This window comes from Cricetulus griseus, chromosome X, assembly GCF_003668045.3.
Source record: "Cricetulus griseus strain 17A/GY chromosome X, alternate assembly CriGri-PICRH-1.0, whole genome shotgun sequence".
Taxonomy (NCBI): domain Eukaryota; kingdom Metazoa; phylum Chordata; class Mammalia; order Rodentia; family Cricetidae; genus Cricetulus; species Cricetulus griseus.
Window position 1 is genome coordinate 89,190,089 of NC_048604.1, and position 27,871 is coordinate 89,217,959.

At 39.9% G+C, this 27,871-nt stretch overlaps 1 protein-coding gene across 1 annotated transcript; it reads left to right on the plus strand.

The window, feature by feature from the left end:
- The first annotated feature begins 9,812 nt into the window (after nt 1–9,812).
- On the plus strand, nt 9,813–18,353 carry LOC103164259 (lipocalin Cav p 3.0101-like). The gene is made up of 5 exons (XM_027432698.1): nt 9,813–9,925; nt 13,050–13,120; nt 14,173–14,283; nt 15,373–15,474; nt 18,289–18,353. Exons 1-5 carry the CDS (start codon nt 9,813–9,815, stop codon nt 18,351–18,353), a joined length of 462 nt encoding a protein of 153 aa, XP_027288499.1.
- The last annotated feature ends 9,518 nt before the right edge of the window (nt 18,354–27,871 follow it).

Genomic DNA, 27,871 nt, shown 5'->3' on the forward strand with positions numbered 1-27,871 from the left:
CCAGGAACTAGGTGAGTGAGTCTCTCCCCTTACCCAACTCCCGCCCAAAACATCACTCACCCCTACCACCACAACCACCCCCCGCCTGCGCCTGCCGGCTTGGGGTAGACACACCCAGGCAGGGAGGAGCTCCCTGCTCCCTGAATCTGGTAGCACCCCACTCATCCATCCCTTTCCACTGACCGACCCAGGAACGAGGTGAGTGAGTCTCTGCCCTTACCAAACCCCCACCCAAACCATCACTCACCCGGACCACCTCCCCACACCCACCCCCCACGCCTGCGCCTGCTGGCTCGGAGTAGACACTCCCAGGTAGGGAGGAGCTGCCTGCTCCCTGAACCTGGTAGCACCCCACTCTTCCATCCTTTCTGCCAACAGACCCAGGAACAAGGTGAGTGAGCCTCTGCCCTTACCCAACCCCCATCCAAACCATCACTCACCCCGACCACCCCGGGCCTGCGCCCGCCTGCTTGGGGTAGATATGCACAGACAAGGAGGAGCTCCCTGAACCTGGAAACACCCCACTCTTCCATCTCTTTCCGCCAACCGATCCATGAGTGAGGAGACTACCAGGAGAGGCAAGACCAACCAGAGTTGTGGACAATGAATTCCTGGCCCCCACACACCACTGGGTCACAAGAGGAGATAGAGAGACCCCACCTGCACCCACTAAAAGAAGATATGGGAAGAAGATAGAATAAGATTTCACTCAACAACAGAAAGACCAATATGACACCACCAGAATCTAGGGACTTCACTCCAGCAAGATCTGAAAAGCCCAACACAGACCATGAAGATGAGATGGACCTCAAAAATTATCTCAGCAAGATGATAGAGACCTTTAAAGAGGAAACAAGAAAATCCCTTGCAGAAATAGAAGAAAAAGCAAACAAATAATTACATGAAATGGAGGAAAAGACAAACCAAAAAATTCAAGAAATAAACAAATCTCTTAAAGAATCTAAAGAAACCCAAGAAAAAGCATCCAAACAAGTGAAGGAAGTTCTTGAAACAGTTCAAAGCATGAAAGCTAAAATAGACACAATAAAGAAAACACAGAATGAGGCGATGCTGGAAATCGAAAGGCTGGATAAACAATCAGGAACTAAAGATGTGAGTATAACCAATAGAATCCAAGAGATGGAAGAGAGAAGCTCAGCTATTGAAGACTAGCTAGAGGATTACATTCATCAACCAAAGAAAACCTCAAGTCCAACAAATCCCTAACACAAAATATCCAGGAAATATGGGACACCGTGAAAAGACCAAACCTAAGAATAATAGGTATAGAAGAAGGTGAAGAAACACTGGTCAAAGGTACAGAAGACATATTCAACAAAATCATAGAAGAAAACTTCTCCAACCTACAGAAGGATATGCCGTTGAAAGTACAAGAAGCTTACAGGACACCAAACAGACTGGACCACAAAAAGAAGTCCCCCCAACACATAATAATCAAAACACCAAATATACAGAATAAAGAGAAAATATTAAGAGCAGCAAAGGAAAAAGGCCAAGTAACATATAAAGGCAAACGAATTAGAATCACACCCGACTTCTCAATGGAAACTCTGAATCCAGAAGGTCTTGGATAGATACCCTACAAGCACTAAGGAAGCATGGATGTCAACCCAGACTACTGTACCCAGCAAAACTTTTAATCACTATAGATGGAGAAAACAAGATATTCCATGACAAAAACAGATTTAAACAATACTATCCACAAATCCAGCACTACAGAAGGTTCTGGAAGGAAAACTCCAACCCAACGAACATAACTACACTCACAAAACACTGGCTATAGATAATCTAATTTTACCAAACACAAAAAGAAGCAGGAGGGCGAAATCCACACACAATGACACCACCAACAATAAATCCAAAACAAAGAAGGACCAATGAACAATGGACATTAATATACCTAAATGTCAATGGTCTTAACTTGCCCATAAAAAGATATAGGCTAACAGAATGGATACGAAGACAGAATCCATCCTTCTGCTGTTTACAAGAAACACACCTCAATTTGAAAGACAGGTGATACCTCAGAGTAAAAGGATGGGAAAAATTTTCCAATAAAATGGGCTCAAGAAACAAGCTGGTGTAGCAATCCTAATATCAAAAGAATCAGACTTCAAACTAAAATCAATCAAAAGAGATGAAGAAGGGCATTTCATACTCATCACAGGAAAAGTCCATCAAGATAAAGTCTCAATCCTGAACATCTATGCCCCAAATACAAAAGCACCCACATTTGTAAAAAGAAACATTACTAAAGCTCAAACCACACATAAAACCACACACACTTATAGTAGGAGACTTCAACACCTCCCTTACACCACTAGACAGGACCACCAGACAGAAACTTAACAAAGAAACAAAGGATCTGACAGAAGTTATGACCCAACTGGGTTTAACAGATATCTATAGAACATTCCATCCAAACACAAAAGAATATACCTTCTTCTCAGCGCCACATGGAACCTTCTCAAAAATTGACCACATAGTTGGCAGCAAAGCAAACCTCCACAGTTACAAAAGAATTGAAATAACCCCCTGTATCTTATCAGACCACCATGCATTAAAGCTAGAATTCAACACAATACAAATTGCAGAAAACTTACATTCGTGTGGAAAATGAATAACACCCAATTGCACCATTCCTGGGTTGAGGAAGAAATAAAAAAAAAAAAAGAAATTAAAGACTTCCTAGAATTTAATGAGAATGTAGACACAACATACCCAAACTTATGGGACACTCTGAAAGCAGTGCTAAGAGGGAAGTTCATAGCACTAAGTGCCCACATGAAGAAACTGGAGAAAAGTCACATTAGAGAATTGACAAAACAACTAAAAGCTTTAGAGCAAAAAGAAGCAAACACACCAAGGAGGAGTAGATGCCAGGAAATAATCAACCTGAGAGCCGAAATCAACAAAGTAGAAACTAGGAAAACATTACATAAAATCAATGAAACAAAGAGTTGGTTCTTTGAGAAGAACAACAAGATAGACAAACCTCTAGCCAAACTAACCAAAAGGCAGAGAGAGAGCATGCTAATTAACAAAATCAGAAATGAAAAGGGGGCTATAACAACGGACACTGAGGAAATCCAGAGAATCTTCAGGTCATACTTTGAAAACCTGTACTCCACACAATTGGAAAATCTAAAGGAAATGGACAGCTTTTTGGATAAATATCACTTACCAAAATTAAATCAAGATCAGATAAACAGTTTAAATCGACCTATAACCCCTAATGAAATAGAAGCAGTCATCAAAAGCCTCCCAACCAAAAAAAGCCCAGGGCCAGATGGGTTCACTTCAGAATTCTACCAGAAATTAAAACAAGAGCTAATTCCAGTACTCCTCAAACTGTTCCGCACAATAGAAGCAGATGGGATGTTGCCAAACTCTTTCTACGAGGCTACAATCACTTTGATACCCAAGCCACACAAAGATATGACTAAGAAAGAGAACTACGGACCAATATCCCTCACGAACATTGATACTAAAATACTCAATAAAATATTGGCAAACCGAATGCAAGAACATATCAAAAAAATCATCCACCATGATAAAGCAGGCTTCATCCCAGGGATGCAAGGATGGTTCAACATACGAAAATCCAGCAATGTAATGCACCATATAAACAAACTAAAAAAGAAAAACCACATCATCATCTCACTAGACGCTGAAAAGGCCTTTGACAAAATCCAACATCCTTCATGATAAAGATCTTGGAGAGAACAGGAATAACAGGAACATATCTAAACATGATAAACGCAATATACACCAAACCAATAGCCAACATCAAACTAAATGGAGAGAAACTCAAAGCGTTTCCTCTAAAATCAGGAACAAGACAAGGCTGTCTACTCTCTCCATATCTCTTCAATATTGTACTTGAAGTTATGGCTAGAGCAATAAGACAAGAAAAGGGGATCAAAGGAATACAAATAAGAAAGTATGAAGTCAAACTTTCACTATTTGCAGACGACATGATAGTCTACATTAGTGACCCGAAAAACTCTACCAGGGAACTCCTAAGGTTGATAAACACCTTCAGCAAGGTAGCAGGATACAAAATTAACTCAAAAAAATGAGTAGCCCTACTATATACAGATGATAAATCCAATGAGAAAGAAATCAGGGAAACATCACCTTTCACAATATCCACAAGCAACATAAAATATCTTGGGGTAACACTAACCAAAAAAGTAAAAGATCTGTACAATAAGAACTTTGAGACTTTAAAGAAAGAAATTAAAGAAGATACCAGAAAATGGACAGATCTCCCATGCTCTTGGATAGGTAGAATTAACATAGTAAAAACGGCAATCCTGCCAAAAAGCAATCTACAGATTCAATGCAATCCCCATCAAAATCCCAACACAGTTTTTCACAGATATTGAAAGAACAATACTCAACTTTATATGGAAAAACAAAAAAAACACAGGATAGCCAAAACAACTCTTTACAATAAAGGATCATCTGGAGGCATCACCATCCCCAACTTCAAGCTCTACTATAGAGCCATAATTCTGAAAACAGCTTGGTATTGGCACAAAAATAGACAGATAGACCAATGGAATCTAATTGAAAACCCTGATATTGACCCACACACCTACGGATACCTTATTTTTGACAAAGGTGCTAAATCTATACAATGGAAAAAAGATAGCATCTTCAACAAATGGTGCTGGCACAATTGGATTCGAACATGCAGAAAATTGCAGATTGATCCATACCTGTCACCATGCACAAAACTTAAGTGCAAATGGATCAAAGATCTCTCCATAAATCCAGCCACACTGAATCTTCTAGAAGAGAAAGTGGGAATTACCCTTGAACAAATTGGCACAGGAGACCGCTTCCTGAACATTATGCCAGTATCACAGACATTGAGCTCTGCAATTAATAAATGGGACCTCCTGAAACTGAGAAGCTTCTGCAAGGCAAAGGAAACAGTCAGTAGGACAAAACGACCACTCACAGAATGGGAAAAGATCTTCACTGGTCCCACATCTGACAGAGGACTGATTTACAAAATATATAAGGAGCTCAAGAAGCTAGCCACCAAAACACCAAACAATGAAATTAAAAGGTGGGGTGCCGAACTTAATAGAGAATTCTCAACAGAGGAATCTGAAATGGCTGAAAGACTCTTAAGAAAGTGCTCAAAATCATTGACCATCAGAGAAGTGCAACTCAAAACAACTCTGAGATACCACCTCACACCTGTCAGAATGGCTAAAATCAAAAATACCAATGACAATCTATGCTGGAGAGGATGTGGAGAAAAAGGAACACTCCTCCATTGCTGGTGGGAGTGCAACTTGTAAGACCACTCTGGAAATCAGTATGGCGGTTGCTCAGAAAAATGGGAATCAGTCTACCTCAAGATCCAGCCATTCCTCTCTTGGGTATATACCCAAATAGTGCATGTTCATACAACAAGGACATATGTTCAACAATGTTCGCAGCAGCATTGTTTGTAATAGCCAGAACGTGGAAGCAACCTAGATGCCCCTCACCTGAAGAATGGATTGAGAAAATGTGGTACATTTATACAATGGAGTACTACTCAGCAGAAAAAAGCAATGGAATCTTGAAATTCGCAGGCAAATGGATGGAACTAGAAGAAACCATCCTGAGTAAGGTAACCCAGTCACAAAAAGACAAACATGGTATGTACTCACTCATATATGAATTTTAGACATAGAGCAAAGACTTACCAGCCTATAATCGTCATCACCAAAGAAACTAGGATACATGAAGGACTCTAAGGGATGAATGGTCCCCAGGAAAGGAAGTGGCATGAACTGCTGAACTAATTGGGAGCATGAGGGGAGGGGGGAGAGAGCTGCTACAATAAGAGCAAGAGAAGAGTAGTAGAGGAGAGGAAATGGAGGGGCAGAAATATTGAGTTGGGGGAAGAATAGAGGAGAGAGAGCAGGATGAGAGATACCATATCAGAGGGAGCCACTATAGGTTCGAGAAGAGATCTGGAACCAGGGAGATCTCCAGAGACCTACAAGGATGACACATCTGACAATCCAGGCAATGGTGGAGAGGATAACCTAAAAGCCCTTCCCCTAAAATGAGATTGATGACTTCTCTTTATGCCATCCTAGAGCACTCATCCAGTGGCTGATGGAAGCAGAGACATCCACAGATATACACTGAGCTGAAATCTGGAATTCAGTTGAAGAGAAGGAGGAATGAAGAGCGAAGGGGTCTGTACCAGGTTGGAGAAACCCACAGGAACAGTTGGCCTGAACAAGGGAGAGCACATCGACCCCAGATGATGTCTGGGAGGCCAGTACAAGACTGATCCAGACCCCTGAACATGGATGTCAATAAGGAGGCCTCTACACTCCAGGGAGCCTCTGGTGGTCGATTAGTATTTTTCCCTGGTGCAAGAAAGGACTTTGAGAGCCCATCCCACGTGAAGGGTTACACTCTGGCCCTGGACACATGGGGAAAGGCCCAGGACCAGCACAGGAAGATTTGGTGGACTTTGCAGAGCCCCCATTGAGGGCCCTACGCTGCCTCAGGTGTGGTGGGTGGATGGGGTGGGGGGTAGACTGGGGATGGGGGAGGAGAGATGGGGGTGAGGGGAGGGAGAGGGAGAAGGGACTTACATGTGAAACAAGTTCCCTAACAAGAACTAATAAATAAATTTAAAAAATATTACCTGCCAATATAATAAATTATAATGTGTTATTCAAAGCAAACTCACCTATTAAAATAAGTGAGTTTGGTGCTGGACATTTGTAACTCAAATTCCAGGAAACCTGATGCCCTTTTCTTCTGATGCATCTTCAGGCATCAGTTGCACACATATTACTCATATACGAATAGAGACAGAAGACAAAATCCACATAAAATTAAGTATTTTTAATTGGACTTAAACCAAGATTTTTGAATGACTCAAATTCTAGCATTCAAATTGTGGAAAATTCTAAATATCCCTAGTATTTCATTAGTATCAAAATACTGAATTTGAGCACTTGGGAAAGGGTCTGGAAAAAGTAATTGTTTCCAGTGCAGAATAACAAAAATATCTCACATTTTTAAGATGTGTAAAAATACGATATATGAAAAGAAGCAGGAGGATGTGAGCATGGATCCCCAGCGTCCATGGCATAGTCAGACAGGGTGGTAGACACTCAGGGAGGCAGGAGAGGAGGGTCCTAGGCACTTGCTGCTCTACATCATGAGCTCCAGGTTCAGTGAGAGATCCTGTCTCAGAAAAATAAGGTGACAAAGAAGACACCCAAAGTCACTCTTTCACCTCTTATATGCACACAAGTATGAGTGAATTCACACATACAAATATATACTCCATATACACAAGTAAAAATTTAAAGTTATAAAAAAGGCAAAAATATGATATATGAAATACCCAAATTAATATTTTTATTCTTTTAGGATGGTATTTCATACCTTTGTGTTTTCAGTACAAACTAAATAATTATATGACTAAAGTTTAAATTCTACATTTCATACATAAAATTGTTTTACAACATTTAAACCAAATGTTGTGACTGATTAAATTTCTCTTTCTTTCTTTTTTTTATTTTGACCTTGAATCAACAGTTTCAAAGGAATAAGCAGTTAATAAGGTTTTAACAGTCAGTGCTGAGAGAAAATATTTTCAGTAGAATATTCATGTTTTATTTTCCTAATTTCTCTAATGTAGTTGAGAGTGTTCATATCTCTTGACCGGCAGATACCATATTTGAATTTTCTTAAATGACAAGGTAATAAGTTTAGTTTGAGAAATCAAGTTTAAACCTGCAATATAGTGGCTGGAGAGATGGCTCAGAGATTAAGATAAGAGCACTGGTTGTTGTTCCAAAGATCCTGAGTTCCATTCCCGGCAACTACATGGTGGTTTACAATCACCTTGAATGAGATCTGGTGCCCTCTTCTGGCCTGCAGGACACATGCAGGCAGAATACTGTATACTTAATAAATAAAATCTTTAAAAAAATAAACCTGCAATATAGGTCTTTAATAAACTATATATATATATATATATATATATATATGTATACACACACACACACACACACACACACATATATATATTTGGAAAATATTTATTTCCAAGAATATGGAGACCAAATACTCAAGTACATATTATATATTAGTTTAAATTGGGCACATGAAGTCTAACAAATAAATAACAATAATTCTTGGAAATAAATGCTTTTTATATAATATATATATAAGTCTCTTGGAAATATATTTCATGGATATGATAAACATATACATATAAGCCTTGGAAATATATTACATGTATATACATAAAATGAATGGTTAGCAAGATATTTTATGCATATTTCCCCTTTTCAATAATTGGGACTTCAGACTAAGTCAATATTTGTGATCAACGAAACAAAACATGTGTTTTGTGCTCTCCTTACTCCCATAAAGTTCAATTGTGCACTGAAGCCCAGCGTCATTCAAACACAATCTTATCAATAAAATAACAGATCATCTTACTGAGCCTAGTGACTCCCACCAGGAAATTTCTAGATTACTCCACATCTTGTGATGATGAACTATTCCTTCATTGCATATTCTGCAGACAAGATTACAAAACGAAGCTTCATTTCCTGAGCATTGGCAGAAGACAGAAAACAGTGAAATGAAGGCTCTGCTGCTGGTTATTACATTTGCTTGGATTTGTTCAAGAAGTTGGTCTAATGGACAGCTCAATGCAACCCAGGTACCATGAAATAATACTATTATAAGATATAAAATCCTTCTTGCATTATTCCTTTATTTTAAATGCTGAACCACATCTTAATAATATTTACTAAATGTTTATGTACTTCAGAAAGCACTCATTTAGGGAGCAACTTGAGAGATATGCAATATTCTAAGTAAAATATAATTTAATATTAATTTTATATTATTTAATATGTAATTAATATTTTAATTTTAGACATTTCTCTTACATATACACATATAAACTATTTAAATATGCAAAGTATAATTACAAATATTATTAAAATATCAGATAGAATGTTTGTCATATTACATGCCCGTTGTTGTACATATAATTACTGCCTAAAATACAATATTACATGTCATTTTATTAATTACACACGCATATAATTATAATTATAAGCATCTCATCACTTATGTCTATTTTTCCCTCTGTTTTTCTCACACAGATTTACATGAATATGTTGGATTCTGTAAAACATTGGTCCATACACATATGTCTGCATTGAAAAAAATTTCTGTCAATTCTGTATTTTCCTATTTCCATTAAGATCAGACTCTAAGTGATAAAAAATCCAGAGACCAAACGAAATCTTAGGTTTTCCATAATATTTGTTGGCTAAGTTTTAAATATGTTAAAAAAACTTTCACCATCATGGCCTAGAGGTGGATTTGAATAATTATGTCACTTTATGTTTACACACTCTAGGGAATAGAAATTTTACTATATATGTAGAAATTTTGCTACTTACTATAAATTGCAATATATAGTAAATAGGATATTTCCGATTGCATTTGTTAAAATTTGAAGTTATCCTACAGTGTGTTTTGTTTATATTCATTCCCCTCCACCAACTCCTCTCAGATCTTTTCCCACCTCCCTACAAACTCTAATACATGTTCTTTCTCCCTAACAAAACAAGAAAAACATAAATTTATGCACTACTCAATAAAATCAGGGTTTTCCCCCCACTTAAGCTAAAAAAATTTGTTGGATGAGGGAAAAGATCCATCGATTTTCCTAACAGTGGCTTCATTCTCAGATCTCAGGTGACTGGCACACCATTGCCATGGCAGCCAAAGAAATTGATATGATCACCGATTATGGAATGCTGAAACTCTTTTTCCGTCACCTTGAGTGTATCAGAGGATGCAAGGAAATGATCCTGATGTTCTATGGCGAGTAAGTTAACCTTCCTTGCTACAGGGTAAAAGGTCAGACACTTGTCTGACAGGTGGATGACATTGCCACTCACAAGACATAAATATGTATGAAATAGTGAATAACACTGAGATATTGTTCCACATTGGAATTAAAATGTAATTTAATATACTTAATATGAATGTTTAAAATGTGTATATGTATGTTACATATACATTAAAATTATTTAAAGCAGCAGGCATCTTATAATTACAAGTAATATATACAAGTAATACTGGATAGTATGTCATGTGATACATCTATTGTAGTATATATGATTACAATATAAATTGTGATGTTACACATTACATGTGTATTAAAACACATACATAAATGTGCATTTCTACAATATTGTATCTTTTTGTATCATATATTTCACAATGATTATATCATATATCATACTGAATACTGCATTAAATATACTGCAATTATGTTAAAATAACTATATGAGACTAGAAAGATTGCTCAGGGGGTGAAGTAATTTTTAAATTTATTTATAACACTGTTATTTTATGATGTATATGTCACTATATAACAATAATTATATGTGTCACATATTAAATTTTGTATTTGATTATATTTATATGGTATATAATTGTTACAGGTTTGTGTTTTAGGGAATTTCCATGTGTGTGAAAATGTGGGTCTCTGCATCTATATGTGTTTCTTGTGCTTTTTCTTTGCCTCTTTTTTAGTTTGTTTGCTTTGCCCTATTTTGTTTTGTTTTGTTTTATAATTTTTCTTCCTTTTTAATATGCCTGTTCATTTTCTAATAAGAGAAAGAAAGAAAGGGTGTGGATTTGAGTGGGTGGGGAAGTTGGGAGGATCTGGGAGGAGTTGCAGGAGGGTACTAATCAGAGCAGAGTATATATAAATAATCTACTTTTAATTTTAAAAAAGATGAGTTTTAGTTATATCAAGGATCTAGAAATTATTTCAGACATAATTAATGATGAATTCTAGTCATGGAAGTGGGAAGTATTTCAGAAAGAAAAATAGCATTTGCATCATTAAGCAGCACATGACCAAGACAGTCAGCATTTCAGATCTGATGGAGCAGAGTCTCACAAGGGCCTACTCCTGGATGGAGTGATTGACAGTTGATGGTTCCTGGAGAAGGAATAGTCACATTTCTTTAAGAATGTAGTCACTGGTGGGTCTTACATTCATATGTTCAACAGTAACTGGAGTTAGCAGGTTATGAAAGAGAGAGAGGGAGAGGGAGAGAGAGAGAGAGAAAGAAAGAAAGAAAGAAAGAAAGAAAGAAAGAAAGAAAGAAAGAAAGAAAGAAAAGCTGGGAGGAGGATGTGGGGAAGGGACTTACGAGGACTGGACTGCACAGAGATAGGTAGGATCCAAGTGCATTCTTGCATGTACAGAATTCTCATGCACAGCTGTGACTGCACATATGAATTTGGGTAGGGGTAAGTTCAGGGCATAAAGAGGAAATGGAGGGCAAAATGGGGGGAAGCTAGATATGATCAAATTTTATTGTGTGCATGTATGTTATTATGAAAAATGTCAATGTGGAATATAAAAAAGTAAAATAAAATCAGAATAAAATTAGGACTAGGGTAAAGAAAAATAAAATTACAGTAAAACTCATTGTGACTTCAAGAAGTGTTGGCTGCCATGTGCAACATTGGTTTAGATGATTTTAAATACCTAACTGGAAGTGTAAATGAAAAGTTGAATGAAATTTTGACACATAATAAATGGAATTTCATGTTTATCAGCAGAGAAATTACAGTGGATCTGGTGTGGAGGGGAAAGAATGATATGATTCATTTTCTGTACAATCACTTGTTCTCAGATAACAGTAAGTAAGAGATTGTACACCAGGAAGAACTTTCTAGAAATACTAGCCATTGAATAATACATATGAAAATGAGTAAGTTTCCCATTTTACAAATATAGTTAGAATCTAGCTGGAGACCTTAATAGTCCATCCCTTGCTTCTTTCAAAGTGGTTATTAGTTAAGATAGTAATACCAAAAATCTGAATTGAAAAATGGTTTAAACACTGAGCCAAAATCTTGGAATCCATTTGCAGAGAGGGAAGAGTGATGAGCAAAGGGGTCAAGACCATGCTGGGGAAACTCACAGAAACAGCTGAACTGAACAAGGGGGAGCTCTTGGACCCCAGCCAGACAGCTGGGGAACCAGCATAGGACCAGACCAGGCCCTCTGAATGTGGGTGTCACTTGGGAGCCCTGGGCGGTCTATGGGGCGTCTGACAATGGAACCAGTATTTATTCCTAGTGTATGAATGGAATTTGGGAGCCCATTCCCTATGGAGGGATACTCTCTCAGTCTGGATACACAGGGGAGGGTCTAGGCCCTGCCCCAAATGAAGTGACAGACTTTGATGATCACCCATGGAAGGCCATACCCTCCCTGGGGAGTGGATGGGGAGTGGGATGGGGGGGTTGGGGGATATGGGAGGTTGGGAGGGAGAGGGAACTGGGATTGATATGTAAAATTTAAATTTAAAAATATTTTAAAAAGGAAAAAAGAAAGGCTTAAAATATACCATTATAATCCAGTAACAACAAAGACACATTAATTTTAGGTTTCACATTATCAGTGATGGTTTTGTATTCCTCAGATCTGTTTCTGACATGCAAATACATTTATCTCTGCTTGTGCATCCCCCCTCAGGTTTGTATGTCCATCTGTGCCTATAATCACTGATGTCTACATGAATTTTCTTGGTGAGTGAATGCAAGTTGAATTAACAGAAGTCAAAGTGTTTAACAATGATTATTTCAGGCAAGCAGTGGTGGCACATGCCTTTAAACCCAACACTTGGGAGGCAGAGGCAGGAGAATCTGAGTTTGATGCCAGCCTATTTTATTCTACAGAGATTTCCAGCACAGCCAGGGCTTCACAGAGAAACCCTGTCTTGAAAATTATGTCCCTCTCCCTTCCCCCCCCCCTCTCTCTCTCTCTCTCTCTCTCTCTCTCTCTCTCTCTCTCTCTCTCTCTCTCTCACACACACACACACACACACACACACACAGATATAGTGATAAATTCAGTGTCTTTGCCATTATTCAGGTCACACAGGACCACAATACATGGCATTTGTCTGTTTGCCTTTTAGGGTGGATGAAGAATGTGAAAAGTTTGAAATCGAAGCAAAACAAGTGTTCTCAAAGGAGTTTTTTTGTACCTGTGAGTATGTGACCTTTCTGGAAATTTTCAAGTCCTTGGTGCTGGCTTCATCCTATAACACAAGCCTGGAAGAATTTGTTTTTCCAGTTCCTCACCAGGCCTTACACCTGTCACTGTGTCTTTGAAGAAGTCATTTTATCTCATCACATATGTCATATTAAATTGCCAAAAAAAAACCAAAATCTCATTGTGAGATGTTCACATGCAGAACAGATGAGATTATCTTTTATGTAGAATACTTTAAATATCATGTTTACTATAAATATTATCTTGACTAGTCAGTAAATAATCAAGTTTTTCAATGAAAAATAAATATTCAGGGCAAGAGAAATGGTCAGCAGTTAGGGGAGCTTACTCTGATCCCAGCACCCACATATGATGCTACAAAACCATTTGTAGTTCCCTGACTTTGGGGGATCCAAAGTTTTCTTCTGGATGCTGAGAGCACCCTGGTCACATCCATAAAAACAAAGGTACATATGTACGTATAAATGAAAATAATATCAACCTTTAAAAACAATAAAATATTCAAGTGTTTAAAAGATATTTAATAACAGTTAAATGAGTATATTGATTGTAAAAAGACATTTATAAATAATTTAATGCATGTATTCTGATTAGCTGACATCACAAAGATAATGGCAGTGATTAAAAAGAACAGATTAAAATATTCATACCAAAGTGTACTTAATTTAAACTTCAATCCCAATGAGAACAAAAGTTTATAGTTTTTCATTTGCAATAATTTTGTAATGGTTGGCAATAATTTGCAATAATCAGCCTTACAGAATGCAATGGCTAAATGTGTAAGTAATTTATTTTGTGGAGAAAATGTACAATATATTATTCTCATCTCAGCCTGAAAAATCTCTATTTTGAACTTAAATGTGACTGACTACCTGACTCTAACATGTGGAGGGGATTATTAATGAATCAGCAGCACTGATGAAGGAAGGAGAAATAACTGTGTGGTCCTTGAATTGTGCTTGGTCAAATTAAAAAAGATAGTGTTAAAATGTTTGAATTCTGACACCTATCTTTTCACACCACAGATGCAGGCAAACATCAGTTCCGTATTCTGTATGTATCAAGTTCAATCATGGTCATTTTTGATTACTATTTAACCCCTGATGAGAATTTGATAAAAGTGCTGTTTTTGGTTGGTAAGTATCATGACTCTTGCATTGTTGTTGTTGTTATTGTTCTTTTATTGTGCCTGCATATATGTCTGCACACTATGTGTGTGCCCAGTGCCAACGGAGACCAGAAAAGGGTGTCAGATCCCTTGAACTGGAGCTACAGAGGGTTGTGAATCACCATGTTGGTGCTGGGACTCAAGCCCAGGTCCGCTGAAGAGCTGCCAGTGTCCTTAACCACAGGGCCATCTTTTCAGATCCTCATGAGTCTTTTTCTGCAATGCAGAACATAGCTACATCATGTCTGTTTTTAATTAAAAAGAGAAATGTATGCATACATTATCTACATAAAATGCATTTGTTCATAGATGTATCCACAGAGGAAGTTCATTTCCCTTCATGAAATCAAGGATGCAGAAAGATTTTTTATTAAAAATAAAGACATATCCACTAGGGGCTGCCATTAGAAGGGTTTCATTAAACTGGACACATACAATCTGGTGATACAAGAAAATAAGATGCCCCATCAAATTGTCAAGGTTCACTCACTGGTAGATGGGTTACCTTACCTTATAATCCAAGAATTAAAATTTGAATTCAGATACTTTAAGAGAAAATGGGTATTGAACTTAGGTTTGAGAAATGTAAAAGGGGAGATTTTAAATTTTTTTCATCATCCTGTTTGTGGAAAGCTGACATTATTTATACCCCCCTCTTTCATCAGGGGCCTATACTATGAAGGAATGGGTATGATGATAATGACAGAGGTTATAGTGGGAGACAAAAAGCAATAACTTTGAAACCTCCTAAGTCTTAGCGGAGCCCAAAGTTGTTAGTTTTGGAGAATAAAAAATACCCAGTGGGAGTGGGGGTGCTCAAATTTACAGCAAGGAACTCAGTGTGCTTAGTAGCCCTACAATTGTGAATTTTGTAGGTCTACAATTGTGAATGTGAAATGATGTTCCCCATTTTGAGTACTTGTCAAGTTACCATGAAAGACAGGTGGGAGCTGGGAGAAGATGCACAAGGTGGGACACATGGTAGGGCAGCCTGGGGGATGCATTCCACTCTGAAAAACATTCCACAGGCTTCTCTTCTTTTTTCCACACAATGAAGGGAAAGGAGATAGTGTGAGTGGAGAAGAGCAACAGAAATTTGCAGAGCTGTGTGACAAGATGCGCATTCCAAAGGAAAAAATCAGATACATGTTTGAGAAAGGTAAACAAGTGGCCATAGAGGGGACACTAGGTGTCCCCTGATACTTTATATGAAATTAAAAATTAAAATACAGCATTGTATTTGATTCAAATTTACTATTGACACCTTTTTTTAACTTATAATCTTTACAACTATTGAAAATGTCTACAAAGCATGCATTCTTGTGTTCTGCCCTATTTTGCAGATATTTGTCCTAAATAAAGACATGCATACCTTGGGTGAGTAGACATATATTTCCCACTTTTATGGAAATCGATGCTTTTGGTTTTGTTATACTTTTACAAATACCGATGTGTATGTGGGTGGGTGGGTGTATGGGTGGGAATGGCAGTGGTGTGGATGCAGTACCCTTGATGCACAGAAGATAGCAGAAGATCCCATAGCATTAACATCATGCTGAAACTGGAGCCAGATCTTGCAACAGAGCAGAGATGGCTCTTATGCACTGTTCCTATCAGCCTTCATGTTAAGGATCTCTACTTGTTTTGCTCCCTCAAGATAAACAGTTAAATTTTTAGCTTTGGAGACAAATAAATCCATGAACTCTGAGATACTGAATTTTAGGGTGAATTTTAAACAGCCAAATATTTTTTGAAGCTTTATGTGATGCAGTTTTCTCTGTGGTATAGACCTCAGTATTGACCTTGGAAATATGAATTCTCAGGATTTATGCAGAGTTTTTAAATTTCTTTTTATTTATTCTTTGTGTCTTTCACATCACGCATCTCAATCCAATTAATTTCTCATTCTTGCCCTTACCCTTGCAGCCCTCCCCCCAAAAAAATTAAAGAGAAAAAAATCTCATCATGGAAGCTGTAGTGTGACATAGTGAATCACACAGTAAACCCTTGTGTCTGTATATCTTTACTTGCAAGTGTTCATTGCAGAGAGACATTGGTTTGGTTTGAGGCCTCTAGTTTCTGCCACACAATCGATGCTGTGTCCTCACTGAAACTCCTCCTGGATATTCTGTTTTTGCCCTGTGTCATGGAAATCCTCCAGCTTTGTGACTGCAGGTCCGGTCCTTCATGTGCTCCAGCAGATCAGATAGGATGGAAATTGGGGTGGGTCAACCCCCACATTTGGTGCTGGGACTGAGTAGTTGCAGGGTTGGTCATAGCACCAGCTTTCCCTTTTCCTCACCACCAGAGTGAGCTCTACTACACCGATTTGGTGAGTTCACCCTTTGCAGCAATGAGCAACGGGTGGGGCCAGTTCTGCTTTCATGTTCTCAGGGTCCAACCTTTCCATACCTACACCTTCAGGTCCAGCTCTATTTGTTGACCTAGTGAGGAGTATGGGCCACTCTCCCAAGTGCTGCAGCTGATGAAGGGTAGAGCCAGCTTTCCTGCTAGTATGACCACGGGCCAGTTCTCCCACCTGCCTCAGGCATTGATGGGCTGGGTGGGGCAGGCATCTCTCTCCCACACATGCAGCCATATGATAGGTAGGTTATAGGGACAGCTCTCCCATGCTCACAACTTTAGGGCTGGCTAACCCACACCTCCACCAAGAGGATTGGCTCTGTCGTACTGCCCAGACAAGGTGCAGGGCCTGCTCTCCTGAGTGTTGCAGCTGGTGGCAGGCAGGGGTAGCTCTCCTTCCCTTCTGACCTCAGGACCAGTTCTCTCACCTGCCTCAGGTTATGCAGAATTTTGCAAAATTAATATAATTTTCCATTAAATTACTCAAATTAACATTCATGCCTGATTTACACAGATGGTATCCCATGAAGTGACCTTGACATGACTTCACTCTATTACATTTAATAGAATATATCATTTATATATAGCAATGAGTCCCATAATGGCATTTTCATACATATATCATATATTGTGATCATATTCCAACTCCCTTACACCCCTCTCATCCACACTTGTCATCTTCCTCATCCCAACTGATGAGACTACATTCTACTTTCTTACACATTATATATATATTATATATATAAACGTATTCTATATTAATTTTTATTATATATTATATATTATGCTTTATATTATATATAAAGTTAAGTTTCTGGTGATCCAATAATTTTAATTAAGATTGCCTGCAAACACATGTGTACAGACTTATTCACAGGAGTATAGGCCCTTCATCAGTACCTACACCACTGTAAATAGTCTCTGTCCCCTCTTCCCAGCAACCATTAACTGCCTATAGCTTCTCAGGAATGGACAGGGCCTTGTGAGTGAGTATCCTTAACCACACAGCAACTTTTAACTGTCTATAAGACAGATGAATCAGAAGGGATAAGGCCTTATGATCCCCACCAATTCCACCAGGGAATGATGATTGGTCCAACTTGGTTCAGGTCTTCATTTGAAAAGTTAAGTACAGTATGCTGCTAAAAACAGCTCACCTACATGTTGTTTTGCCAAGCTGTGGAACTTTTAGGAGATGGGTCCTAGCCAGAGGAAGTGAGTCAGATCTTAAGGACTATATCCTGGCTCAGGTTCCAGGCAGATTTCAGTCTGTTTCCTGGGCAATGTGAGATGTGGACAAGAAGGCCCTGACATTACAGGTATGAGGCCCCACCCACCATCATGCCTTGCCATCATGATAGACCAATACCCTGGAACCATGAGACCAGATGAATTCTTCTTGCATTAAGTTGCTTCCTGTCAGATGTTTGATCTCAAGAGTGCAAAGGGATGGAACTGCTGCCTTGAGTTACTTCTCTGTAACCCCACCTTCATAGAAACCCTATTCATAGCCAAGGCGTGAAAGCAGCCTGTGTCCATCAATAAACTATTAGATAAGGCAAAAAAAACAGCTCACCTAACTTAAACTTTTTCCTTTTCATCTCCACAGATAATGATAAGATCAAGAATATTTGCAATAGGGAATTCTCCATGGCAATTGACTCATCTATCTAATTGTTTTTACTATCCTATGAAGACATAAGCCCTGATTTATTGTTTCCTTTCATTTCTGCATGTATCCCTTTATGATGTTCCTCACTTCCTGATTAAATTGATACTATATGCATACACACATCTTGGAAGCGTGCTCTTAAAATATTCAGTGCTTAGAAATACTTAGCCACACACAACCACTAAAAAGATCAGTGTCTATTGTCAAATATGAGAATTTTATTTAAAAGAATAATTATTTGGCCTGAAAAAGGGAAAGCATATCGACCCCAGATGCTCTTTGGGAGGACAGTACAGGACTAATCCAGCCCCCTGATCATGGATGCCAATGGGGAGGCCCCTGCACTCCTGGGAGCCTCTGGAGGTGGACTGGCGTTTTGCCCTGGTGGGTGGGAGGGACTTCGAGAGCCCATCCCACTTGAAGGGATTCGCTCTGTCTCTGAACACATGGGGAGGGGCCTAGGCCCAGCACAGGAAGATTTGGTGGACTTGGTGGAGCCCTGGTTGGGGGCCCTACCCTGCCTGGGGGAGAAGGAATGGGGGTGGGGGGAGGGAGAGGGAGAGGGAAAGTACATGTGAAAATATTAATAATTTAATAAAAAATGCAAAAAAAAGAATAATTATGGGGTTGGGGAGATGGCTTAGTCAGTGCTTGCTAGCAGCTGCCAACCACCTAAGGCTTCTGAAGTGGGAGTGGGCCTCATGAGCCCTTCCCCACACATATTGGTATAATTGCATGGTTTGACCTCATGCACATAACTGAAGCCACTTTGAGTTCATGAGTCTCTGAGCCATGTCTAACCCAGAGGCCAACACATCACAGCAGTCCTCTCTCTCCTCTGCCCCTTACAAGCTTCTAGAATGTTCCATGAGTGTCTGAGGATGTGGAGGATGGTTGCTGTAGGTGTTCTATATTTTTCTAAGCACCTGCATTTGCATATTCTCAGCATTTTGAACAGTTATAAGTCAATTATGTGTTGAATGTTAATTTTGCCCAATCATTTACTATGACCAATGAATGCAGTATTTATGATAATTGTTCATCTATTGGACTGAAGTTTTATAAAGAGCCTTTGAAAATGCATTTCTCTATAGAGACTTTAAATGATGTATTCTGCCTGAAAAGGTTGCTGTCGTATTTCAGTATACATATGTGAAATCAATCTGTTAAGTCAATATTTCTGTAATTCCTGGTGTACTATAGGCATTATACTCATTATATGAATCCAAATATAATAAATGAACAAAGATACATTTATCTAATTTATAAGTACTCAAGTTTTATTTTTTTCTCTTTTTTATTTTAAAACTTTATTTTTAACAAGCTTGTTTCACATGTAAATCCCTTCTCCCTCTCCCTCTCCCTCCCCTCACCCCCACTCCTCCTCCCCCACCCCCAACCTACCCTGCACCCCATCTACCCTCCACTCCCCAAGCAGGGTAGGGCCCTCAACAGGGGCTCCCCAAAGACCACCACATCATCCTGGGCCGGGACTAGGCCCTCCCCCATGTGTCCAGGCCAAGAGTGGATCCCTTCATGTAGAATGGGCTCTTAAAGTCCCTTCTTACACCAGGGAAAAATACTAATCCACTACCAGGGCCCCCCTAGAGTGCAGAGGCCTCCTCATTGACATCCATGTTCAGGGGTCTGGATCAGTCCTGTACTGGCCTCCCAGACAGCAGTCTGGGGTCAATGTGCTCCCCCGTGTTCAGGCCAGCTGTTTCTGTGGGTTTCACCAGCCTGGTACTGACCCCTTTGATCTTCATTCCTCCCTCTCTGCAACTAAGTTCCAGAGTTCTGTTAAGTGTGTATCTGTGAATGTCTGCCTCTGCTTCCATCAGCCACTGGATGACGGCTGTAGGATGGCATAAAAAGTAGTCATCAATCTCATTTTAGGGGAAGGGCATTTAGGGTATCGTCTCTACCATTGCCTATATTGTCAGTTCATGTCATCCTTGTAGGTCTCTGGAAATCTCCCTAGTGCCAGATCTCTCCTTGGACCTGTAATAGTTCCCTCTAATATGGTATCTCTCATCCTGCTCTCTCTCCTCTATTCTTCCCGCAACTCAATATTTCTGCTCCCCCATTTCCTCCTCTCCTCTCCTCTTCTCTCATTCTGGCAGCTCCCTCTCCCCTACCCTCATGCTCCCAATTAGCTCAGGAGTTCCTGCCACTTCCCATTCCTGGGGTTCATGCATTTTTCCCTTAGAGTCCTTCATGTTTCCTAGTTTCTTTGGTAAAGAGGATTGTAGGCTGGTAAGCCTTTGCTCTATGTCTAAAATTCATAAATGAGTGAGTACATACCATGTTTGTCTAGGCATCTAGGTTACTTCCAGGTTCTGGCTATTACAAACAATGCTGCTATGAACATGGTTGAACATATGTCCTTGTTGTATGAACATGCACTATTTGGGTATATACCCAAGAAAGGAATGGCTGGATCTTGGGGTAGACTGATTCACATTTTTCTGAGCAACCACCATACTGATTTCCAAAGTGTCTTACAAGTTTGCACTCCCACCAGCAATGGAGGAGTGTTCCTTTTTCTCCACATCCTCTCCAGCATAGATTGTCATTGGTGTTTTTGATTTTAGCCATTCTGACAGGTGTGAGGTGGTATCTAAGAGTTGTTTTGAGTTGCATTTCTCTGATGGCCAAGGGTTTTGAGCACTTTCTTAAGAGTCTTTCAGCCATTTCAGATTCCTCTGTTGAGAATTCTCTATTTAGTTCTGTACCCCACTTTTTAATTTCATTGTTTGGTGTTGTGGTGGCTAGCTTCTTGAGTTCATTGTATATTTTGGAGACAGCCCTCTGTCAGATGTTGGGTTGGTGAAGATCTTTTCCCATTCTGTGGGTGGTCGTTTTGTCTTACTGACTGTGTCCTTTGCCTTACAAATCATCTCAGTTTCAGGAGGTCCCACTTATTAATCGCAGAGCCCAGTGTCTGTGATGTTCAGGAATCAGTCTCCTGCGCCAATTTGTTCAAGGGTAATTCCCACTTTCTCTTCTAGAAGATTCAGTGTGGCTGGATTTATGGAGAGATCTTTGATCCATTTGTACTTAAGTTTCATGCATGGTGACAGGTATGGATCTGTCTATCTGCAGTCTTCTGCATGTACGAATCCAATTGTGCCAGCACCATTTGTTGAAGATGCTATCTTTTTTCCATTGTATATATTTAGCATCTTTGTCAAAAATAAGGTGTTCATAGGGATGTGGATTAATATCAGGGTTTTCAATTTGATTCCATTGGTCTATCTGTCTATTTTTGTGCCAATACCAAGCTGTTTTCAGAACTATGGCTCTCTAGTAGAGCTTGAAGTCGGGGATGGTGATGACTCCAGAAGATCCTTTATTGTAAAGAGCTGTTTTGGCTATCCTGTGTTTTTTTTGTTTTTCCATATAAAGTTGAGTATAGTTCTTTCAAGGTCTGTGAGGAACTGTGTTGGGATTTTTATAGGGATTTCGTTGAATCTGTAGATTCTGTAAACAGTGAAAGTTTAACTTCTTCCTTTATAATTTGTATCCCTTTGGTTTCCTTGTCTTGTCTTATTGCTCTAGCTAGAACTTCAAGTACAATATTGACGAGATATGGGAAGAGTGAACAGCCTTGTATTGTTCCTGATTTTAGAGGAATCACTTTGAGTTTCTCTACATTCAGTTTGATGTTGGCTATTGGTTTGGTGTTTATTACTTTTATCATGTTTAGATATGTTCCTGTTATTCCTGTTCTCTCCAAGATCTTTATCATGAAGGGATGTGTAAGGGGTCCTGGGCCCTAAACTATGGGGTTTTTTTAACTATGGGCTTTAGCCCATCTTTGTAAGTCTCTAATGACCTTTAAAGTTTGCAGCTTAAAGCCAGCTCTGTGAGCCTCCTGTAACCTGTAATTAGACACAATTTGGCCAAGTGGGACTGCTAACGACTGCTGTTCCAAGAAAAGGAATGGGGCCTTTCTGCCTGCTGTTTCGAAGATATCGCAAGAATGTCCCAGCCCAGGCAAATACCAGACATTCCTTCCTGCTATTCCGCCCCGCTTGCCTAACTTCCTCATTGCAGGGCTATATAAGCCCACTCTGAGCCCCAATAAATCGAGACCTTGACATTGCATAGATGGACTCTGGTCCCCTCTTTTGCGCCGCTTGGTCTCTTTCCTTTCTGTTGCCCATGACTCTTTCAGGCAGCCCCTTCGGAACCCTGAATGACTGACTGGACTCACGGGATGGGTCAAGTGGCACTGGAATAGGGGACCCAAAGTACCCTTAAGCTGTTGGACGGCGGAAAGACAGCCCAGGACAAAGAGGATCCTGCAGACAGCCAGACTCGAGCTCTCTCCAGGTGGAGGTAAGGTACCAATCATTGCCGTCCCAATGCCATGGGCCATGCTATGGGTAAAGAATTGAAATTCATAACAGAAGTTAAGGTAGCCCGCAGGGAGAAAGGAGTAAGAGTTAAAAAGAAAGATAAAAAGGAGTAAGAGTTAAAAAGGAGAAGATAAAAAGAAATAAGAGTCAAAAAGAAAGATTTAGTTCATTTTTTTTCTGTTTTATTGATAAAGCTTGTCTATGGTTGATTTTAACGGGGCCAGACATAGCTCCCCAGACCTGGAAAAAGGTTGGGAGAGTTACTTCACCCACAGCGGGGGACTTGCAAGCTGCCCACAGCAAGAAATGCCAGCAGCATTTCTTAGAGGTGGTCAAGCTTGGGGGCTGCAACTTACAGCCTTGGGAGATGCCGTCACGGTTGATGGCTAATTAATATATATAAATGCTATTGAAACAGCCAGACTGTTTTTGAGACTTATAGAAAAGAAAAGGCAACATATTTAAGCTTAGAAATGTTCAAATTTTGGATGCTCATATTTCAATGATTGACTATAAGCTACTATGTTAGAAATTTCAATTAGGGATTTTTCTTTTCTACAAACTGATCATAACCTAGGCAAAAGGAAAAATGTGAGACGTACGCAAGTTATGAATGAACGGTGTGGCCACACCTGGATGCATGGTGTGATTGTGAATTTATGAATGTGGATGAATGGAAACACCTAAATTGCCTTGGATATGATTAGAGATATTTATATTGCCTCGGATATAGTTTTAAAATATCAAAATCACTTTAATATGGTCAAAAAGAGCATCCAGTCAGTCAGTCAATGTCTTAACAGGAGAAATTATGATTTGAGCCCTAGGAGGCAGTCAATCAAAAAGTTAGCAAAAGCCTATAGCGTTAGCTTAGAGGCATGAGGATTCTATGGATGATTCTGTAAAATTTGGCAGATGAGAGGATACAGGTCTTACTAAAATTTTATGGTTAAAAAAGGAAAATCTAGAAAATTAAAGTGAGTCATAGGCGATTGCCTTTGCTCAATTTTCAGGAAGAATTGATAATCAATTTCTAGCTCATGGACTGTTACAATTTGTGACCCGTCCAGCAGGCCAGGTTATTTGCGGGTCTCGAGGGGGTTGTCACCTAAGGGGGTCATGGGGATGAGAGAGAAAAGGAGACCTTGCGGCGCAAGAAAGGACAAGAGTCCGTCTGTGCAATGTCAAGGTCTCGATTTACTGGGGCTTAAAGTGGGCTTAAATAGCCCTGCAACAATAGAATTGGGGGGAATAATAGAAGGAACATCAGGTATTTGCTGGGACTGGAACATTCTTCTTGTCAGCAGGAACATCTAGTGGTCTTTCTTGGAACAGCGAACAGAAAAGCTCCAGACCCTTTCTCGGAACAGAAACAGTTAGCAGTTCCACTTGGCCAAACCGTATCTAATTACATGTTACAGGAGGCTCACAAAGCTGGCTTTAAGCCGCAAACTTAAAGGTCATTAAAAGTCTTACAAAGGTGGGCTTTAAGCCGCATAGTTTTGGGCCCACGGCCCCTTACATCTCCCCCTTATTTTTTCCTTTACAAAGGAGGGAGGTGAGGACTAGGCCACAGGTAGCATTCTTAGGGGGTCTTTGTTCATGGCCGTCTCTGTCTTAGGTTAGTTCGACCTTGCCACCTCACTGACTTTACCCGTCTTCTGGTGATAAAAACCCGCCATCCAGGTGGTCCCATGTCTTAGGTTAGTCAAGGAGGGAAGGAAGTTGCCCGTCGTTGAGGCGGCCATTTGTACCCGGGGCTACTAGTGTTGCATGCCTAGGGATGGCAAGTATGGCTCTAAAGCCTGTGACTAGACCTTTAACAGTCTAGAAAAATTAAGCCTCTCTTGATGGCCCAAGGGGTTGCCTGGTTCGCTCTGCTCGCCACCCTGCTCATCACCTGGGTTCTGGATCCGGTGATACTGTACGGAGACAAAATCTTTAGGGAGAAGTGAATCTATCTGACCTTTTATAAAGTGAGTCATTTTTTGGAGAGCCCACGGGCCAAAAGAAATCAGCAGCAATAGTCCTATAAGAGGTCGCAGGAGAAATGGTAGCAAAGTAGAAAGCCAGGGGGAGGTTGAAAACCAACTCTTGTTGCTCTCTTTGTTTCTTTCTCTCCTCTAGATTTTTCTTTATTTTTTCTATACTATCTTTTACTAACCCAGTTTTATCTTTGTAAAAACAGCACTCTTCTTTAAGAGCTGCACAGAGTCCACCTTCTTTGAGGAAAATTAAATCCAGTCCTCTCCTGTTTTGCAGTACCACTTCTGACAGGGAGACCAGAGAGTTCCTTAGATTTTGGAGTCCTTTTCTAGTTCTTTTATATCTTTATCTACTGCTTGGGACAATTGAGTCAAATGTGCATATTGCTGTTTGGAAGTTATTAGGGAAGCTATTCCTGTTCCGGCTCCAGCTGCCCTTAAGCCCAGCATGACAGCTAAGGTGATGGCTGAAATGGGCTCTCTCCTATGACGGGGCCTTTCCTCCCAGCTAGGGAGCAGCTCCTCCGGGACCTGTGCTGTTAGGCGGGGCAAAAGCTGTACCAAAATGCAATAATCTTTACTCTCTAGAAACTGAAAGGTGGAAAAAAGGTGGTGAGTCCCTGAGAGCAAGCAAAATAAGTTCCATCAGGTGCAGCTACATATGTAGATGATTGGCTAATAATGATAGTTTGGCTGCACATTGGCTGTAAGGGTTCTGGGAAATGGAGTTCAGGTCCTCTAATACAGAAGCCTTTGCCTGAGACCTGACTTAAGGTCAAGCCCTCATGATTCACGGAATACCATCTTATTGAGGATGTCTCATTAGTGAAGAGAAGATTTTTGAAAGTTAGCATGTCCTCATAGAAGGGCGGCCTAGGGGAAAAGCAAATCCAGCATTCCTGATAGCGAGAATTATTAAGGGACTGTAAGGCTAAGGCAGAAGCATTTACCATGGATTTAAGGCCTGAGAATTCCAGTCCTTTAGGACTGTGGGGGTTTTTATAGTCGTCAGGCATCTCAGAATCTAATGCCTCTAGGCGGTGGTAGTGGACTAAAACCAGTTTTTTGAGGATGGCGTCAATCTGAGACTTAATGAATCTGGTTAGTTTTTGAAAAGGTAGAGGTGACAATTTAAGGAGTTAATCTAGTAGAACAGGCAAGGTAGGAATTAGTAAGTGCCTGCAATTCCCTGATAAAGGGGAGGGGTGGAAGAATAACAGACCTAACAGTCCTTTATAAGGGAGTGGTTGGCTTGATGAAGGGCCTAAACAGTAGGGTTAATTAAGGAGAAAATAAGGTAAAAATGGTCAGGGGTTCCCTAGTCTGGAGAGGCCCCTAAGGCTAAAGCACATAAATCAACTATCAGGGGGGAATAGGAGGGGGTGGTAGTAATAGTTGTGGAAGCATTGGCAGCATCACTGGCTTGGTTGGGGATCATCCAGGTGTAGTTGTAGATCTGATAAGGGCTTCCAGAGGCAATGGCAATTGAAGGTGGGAACACACAAGTAGCCAAAAAGACAGCATCTTTTATCTAGAATTAAGCAGAATTAGAAGGCTTCTCAGGGGCTTCCCCTGGGTGGATTATTTAGTTTTAAAAGGCATTTAGGCAACCATCTAGCATCATTGGCCTGAGTATCAAAATTCCATGCATGTCCTTTTCCACAAATGAGGACTGGATCTGGTCTGTGCCATTTGTAAGTTAGGGGATCTTTCCATAAGGCTTGAGTATAATTTTGAGCCATTGATGGATGCCAGAGGCTATCCTCAGTTGACTAAGGCATGCCCCACCACTGCCTGGCTTGTGGGCTAGCCTCATGTCTGGCCACTGCTACAGAAGCACGGAGGCAGGCGTTTCACTCCCCCAAGTCAGTGGCATGCTGCATCCCCAAAGGCCCAGCCATCCCCGCTGCTGCTACAGGCTCGGCAGGCAGGTCCATGCACGCTGGGCGGGACTAGGCCACAAGGGCTGTCCCGGTAGCACCGGTAGCACCGGTCTCAGGAATTAAACACAAAATTGCTGGAAAGCTTTGTTAGTATATCCAGACCCATTATCTGTTTTTATAACTTTTGGCATTCCCATGTAAGCAAAACATCTTAAACAGTGACTTATAACATGCCTGGTGGCTTCTCCTGTTTGTGGAGTGGCATATTTTTAACTTGCCAAACTCTGTAATGTGAGTCACATCTATTCGCCATAAATGGTTGGGGAGCAGGCCTTGAGGATTCATCCTTAAATTAGCCATAGCCATATTGTGGACCTATTTTACATTGTTTGATGATTTGACCAGCAGTCTCTCTGGTTAAGCCAAATTTCTTACTTAGACTGCTATCATGATGAAGAAAGTTACAAGCCTGTCAAGCTTTTTCTATTTGAGGCAAATCAACTGATTTTGTTAATCAGTTAATTCATTCCATTTGGCCAGTAATCAGTGAAAGGCCTATTTAATAGGTTCCCAATGTGACCCATAAACATGATAATTCTCTTAGGTGAATAACATTTTGAATTTGCTCAAATTAATCTAATATTGGATCCTATGTATGGAATTGTCTCTATTGCCATAAGATCCTTGAAGACATAGTGACTGTCAGTATATAAATTAAATGAATTATTTACCAGGATTTAAAAGACCATTTTAACAGCTTGCAGTTTAATTATTTGAGCTGAAGCCAGAGCTGTCTGCCCTATCTATTTCTTTCTATTTTCTATTAATAACCTATATAAGTGACTCTCCCAATAGAACCATTGGTAAAAAATTAACATAGCATATTTTTATAGGACTGCTTTTTACAATTTTGGAAATACAAAGATGCATTAGTGCAAATTGTAACAGTTCATGAGCTAGAAACTGATTATTAATTCTTCCTGAAAACTGAGCAAAGACAATCACCCATAAATCATTGTTCTGAAACCATCAATTAAACTGTTGCTTAGAGTAGGAGACATGTATCATACTTCGTTCTCTTCTAAAATACTTTCTAAAACATTGAACAAATACGCATTCGGGTGTCAGCAATATCGGGAAAACTGCACATCCCAGCAAGGGTTACAGGCTCCTTATACAGAAGAAAACCACAGATCAGCATACAGACAAGGGGCATAAAGTGATTGATTACAAAGTATGATCTCATGTTAGAGTGGTCACCCAGGTGTGACTTGCTTTTCTACAAAGG

Excerpts from the sequence above, each read along its gene's own strand:
- LOC103164259 (XM_027432698.1), top strand. The coding sequence starts at position 9,813 with ATGGCAGCCAAAGAAATTGATATGATCACCGATTATGGAATGCTGAAA. Across the intron at positions 9,926-13,049 it reads ATCCTGATGTTCTATGGCGA|GGTGGATGAAGAATGTGAAA; the intron begins GTAAGTTAACCT and ends TTTGCCTTTTAG. Across the intron at positions 13,121-14,172 it reads AAAGGAGTTTTTTTGTACCT|ATGCAGGCAAACATCAGTTC; the intron begins GTGAGTATGTGA and ends TTCACACCACAG.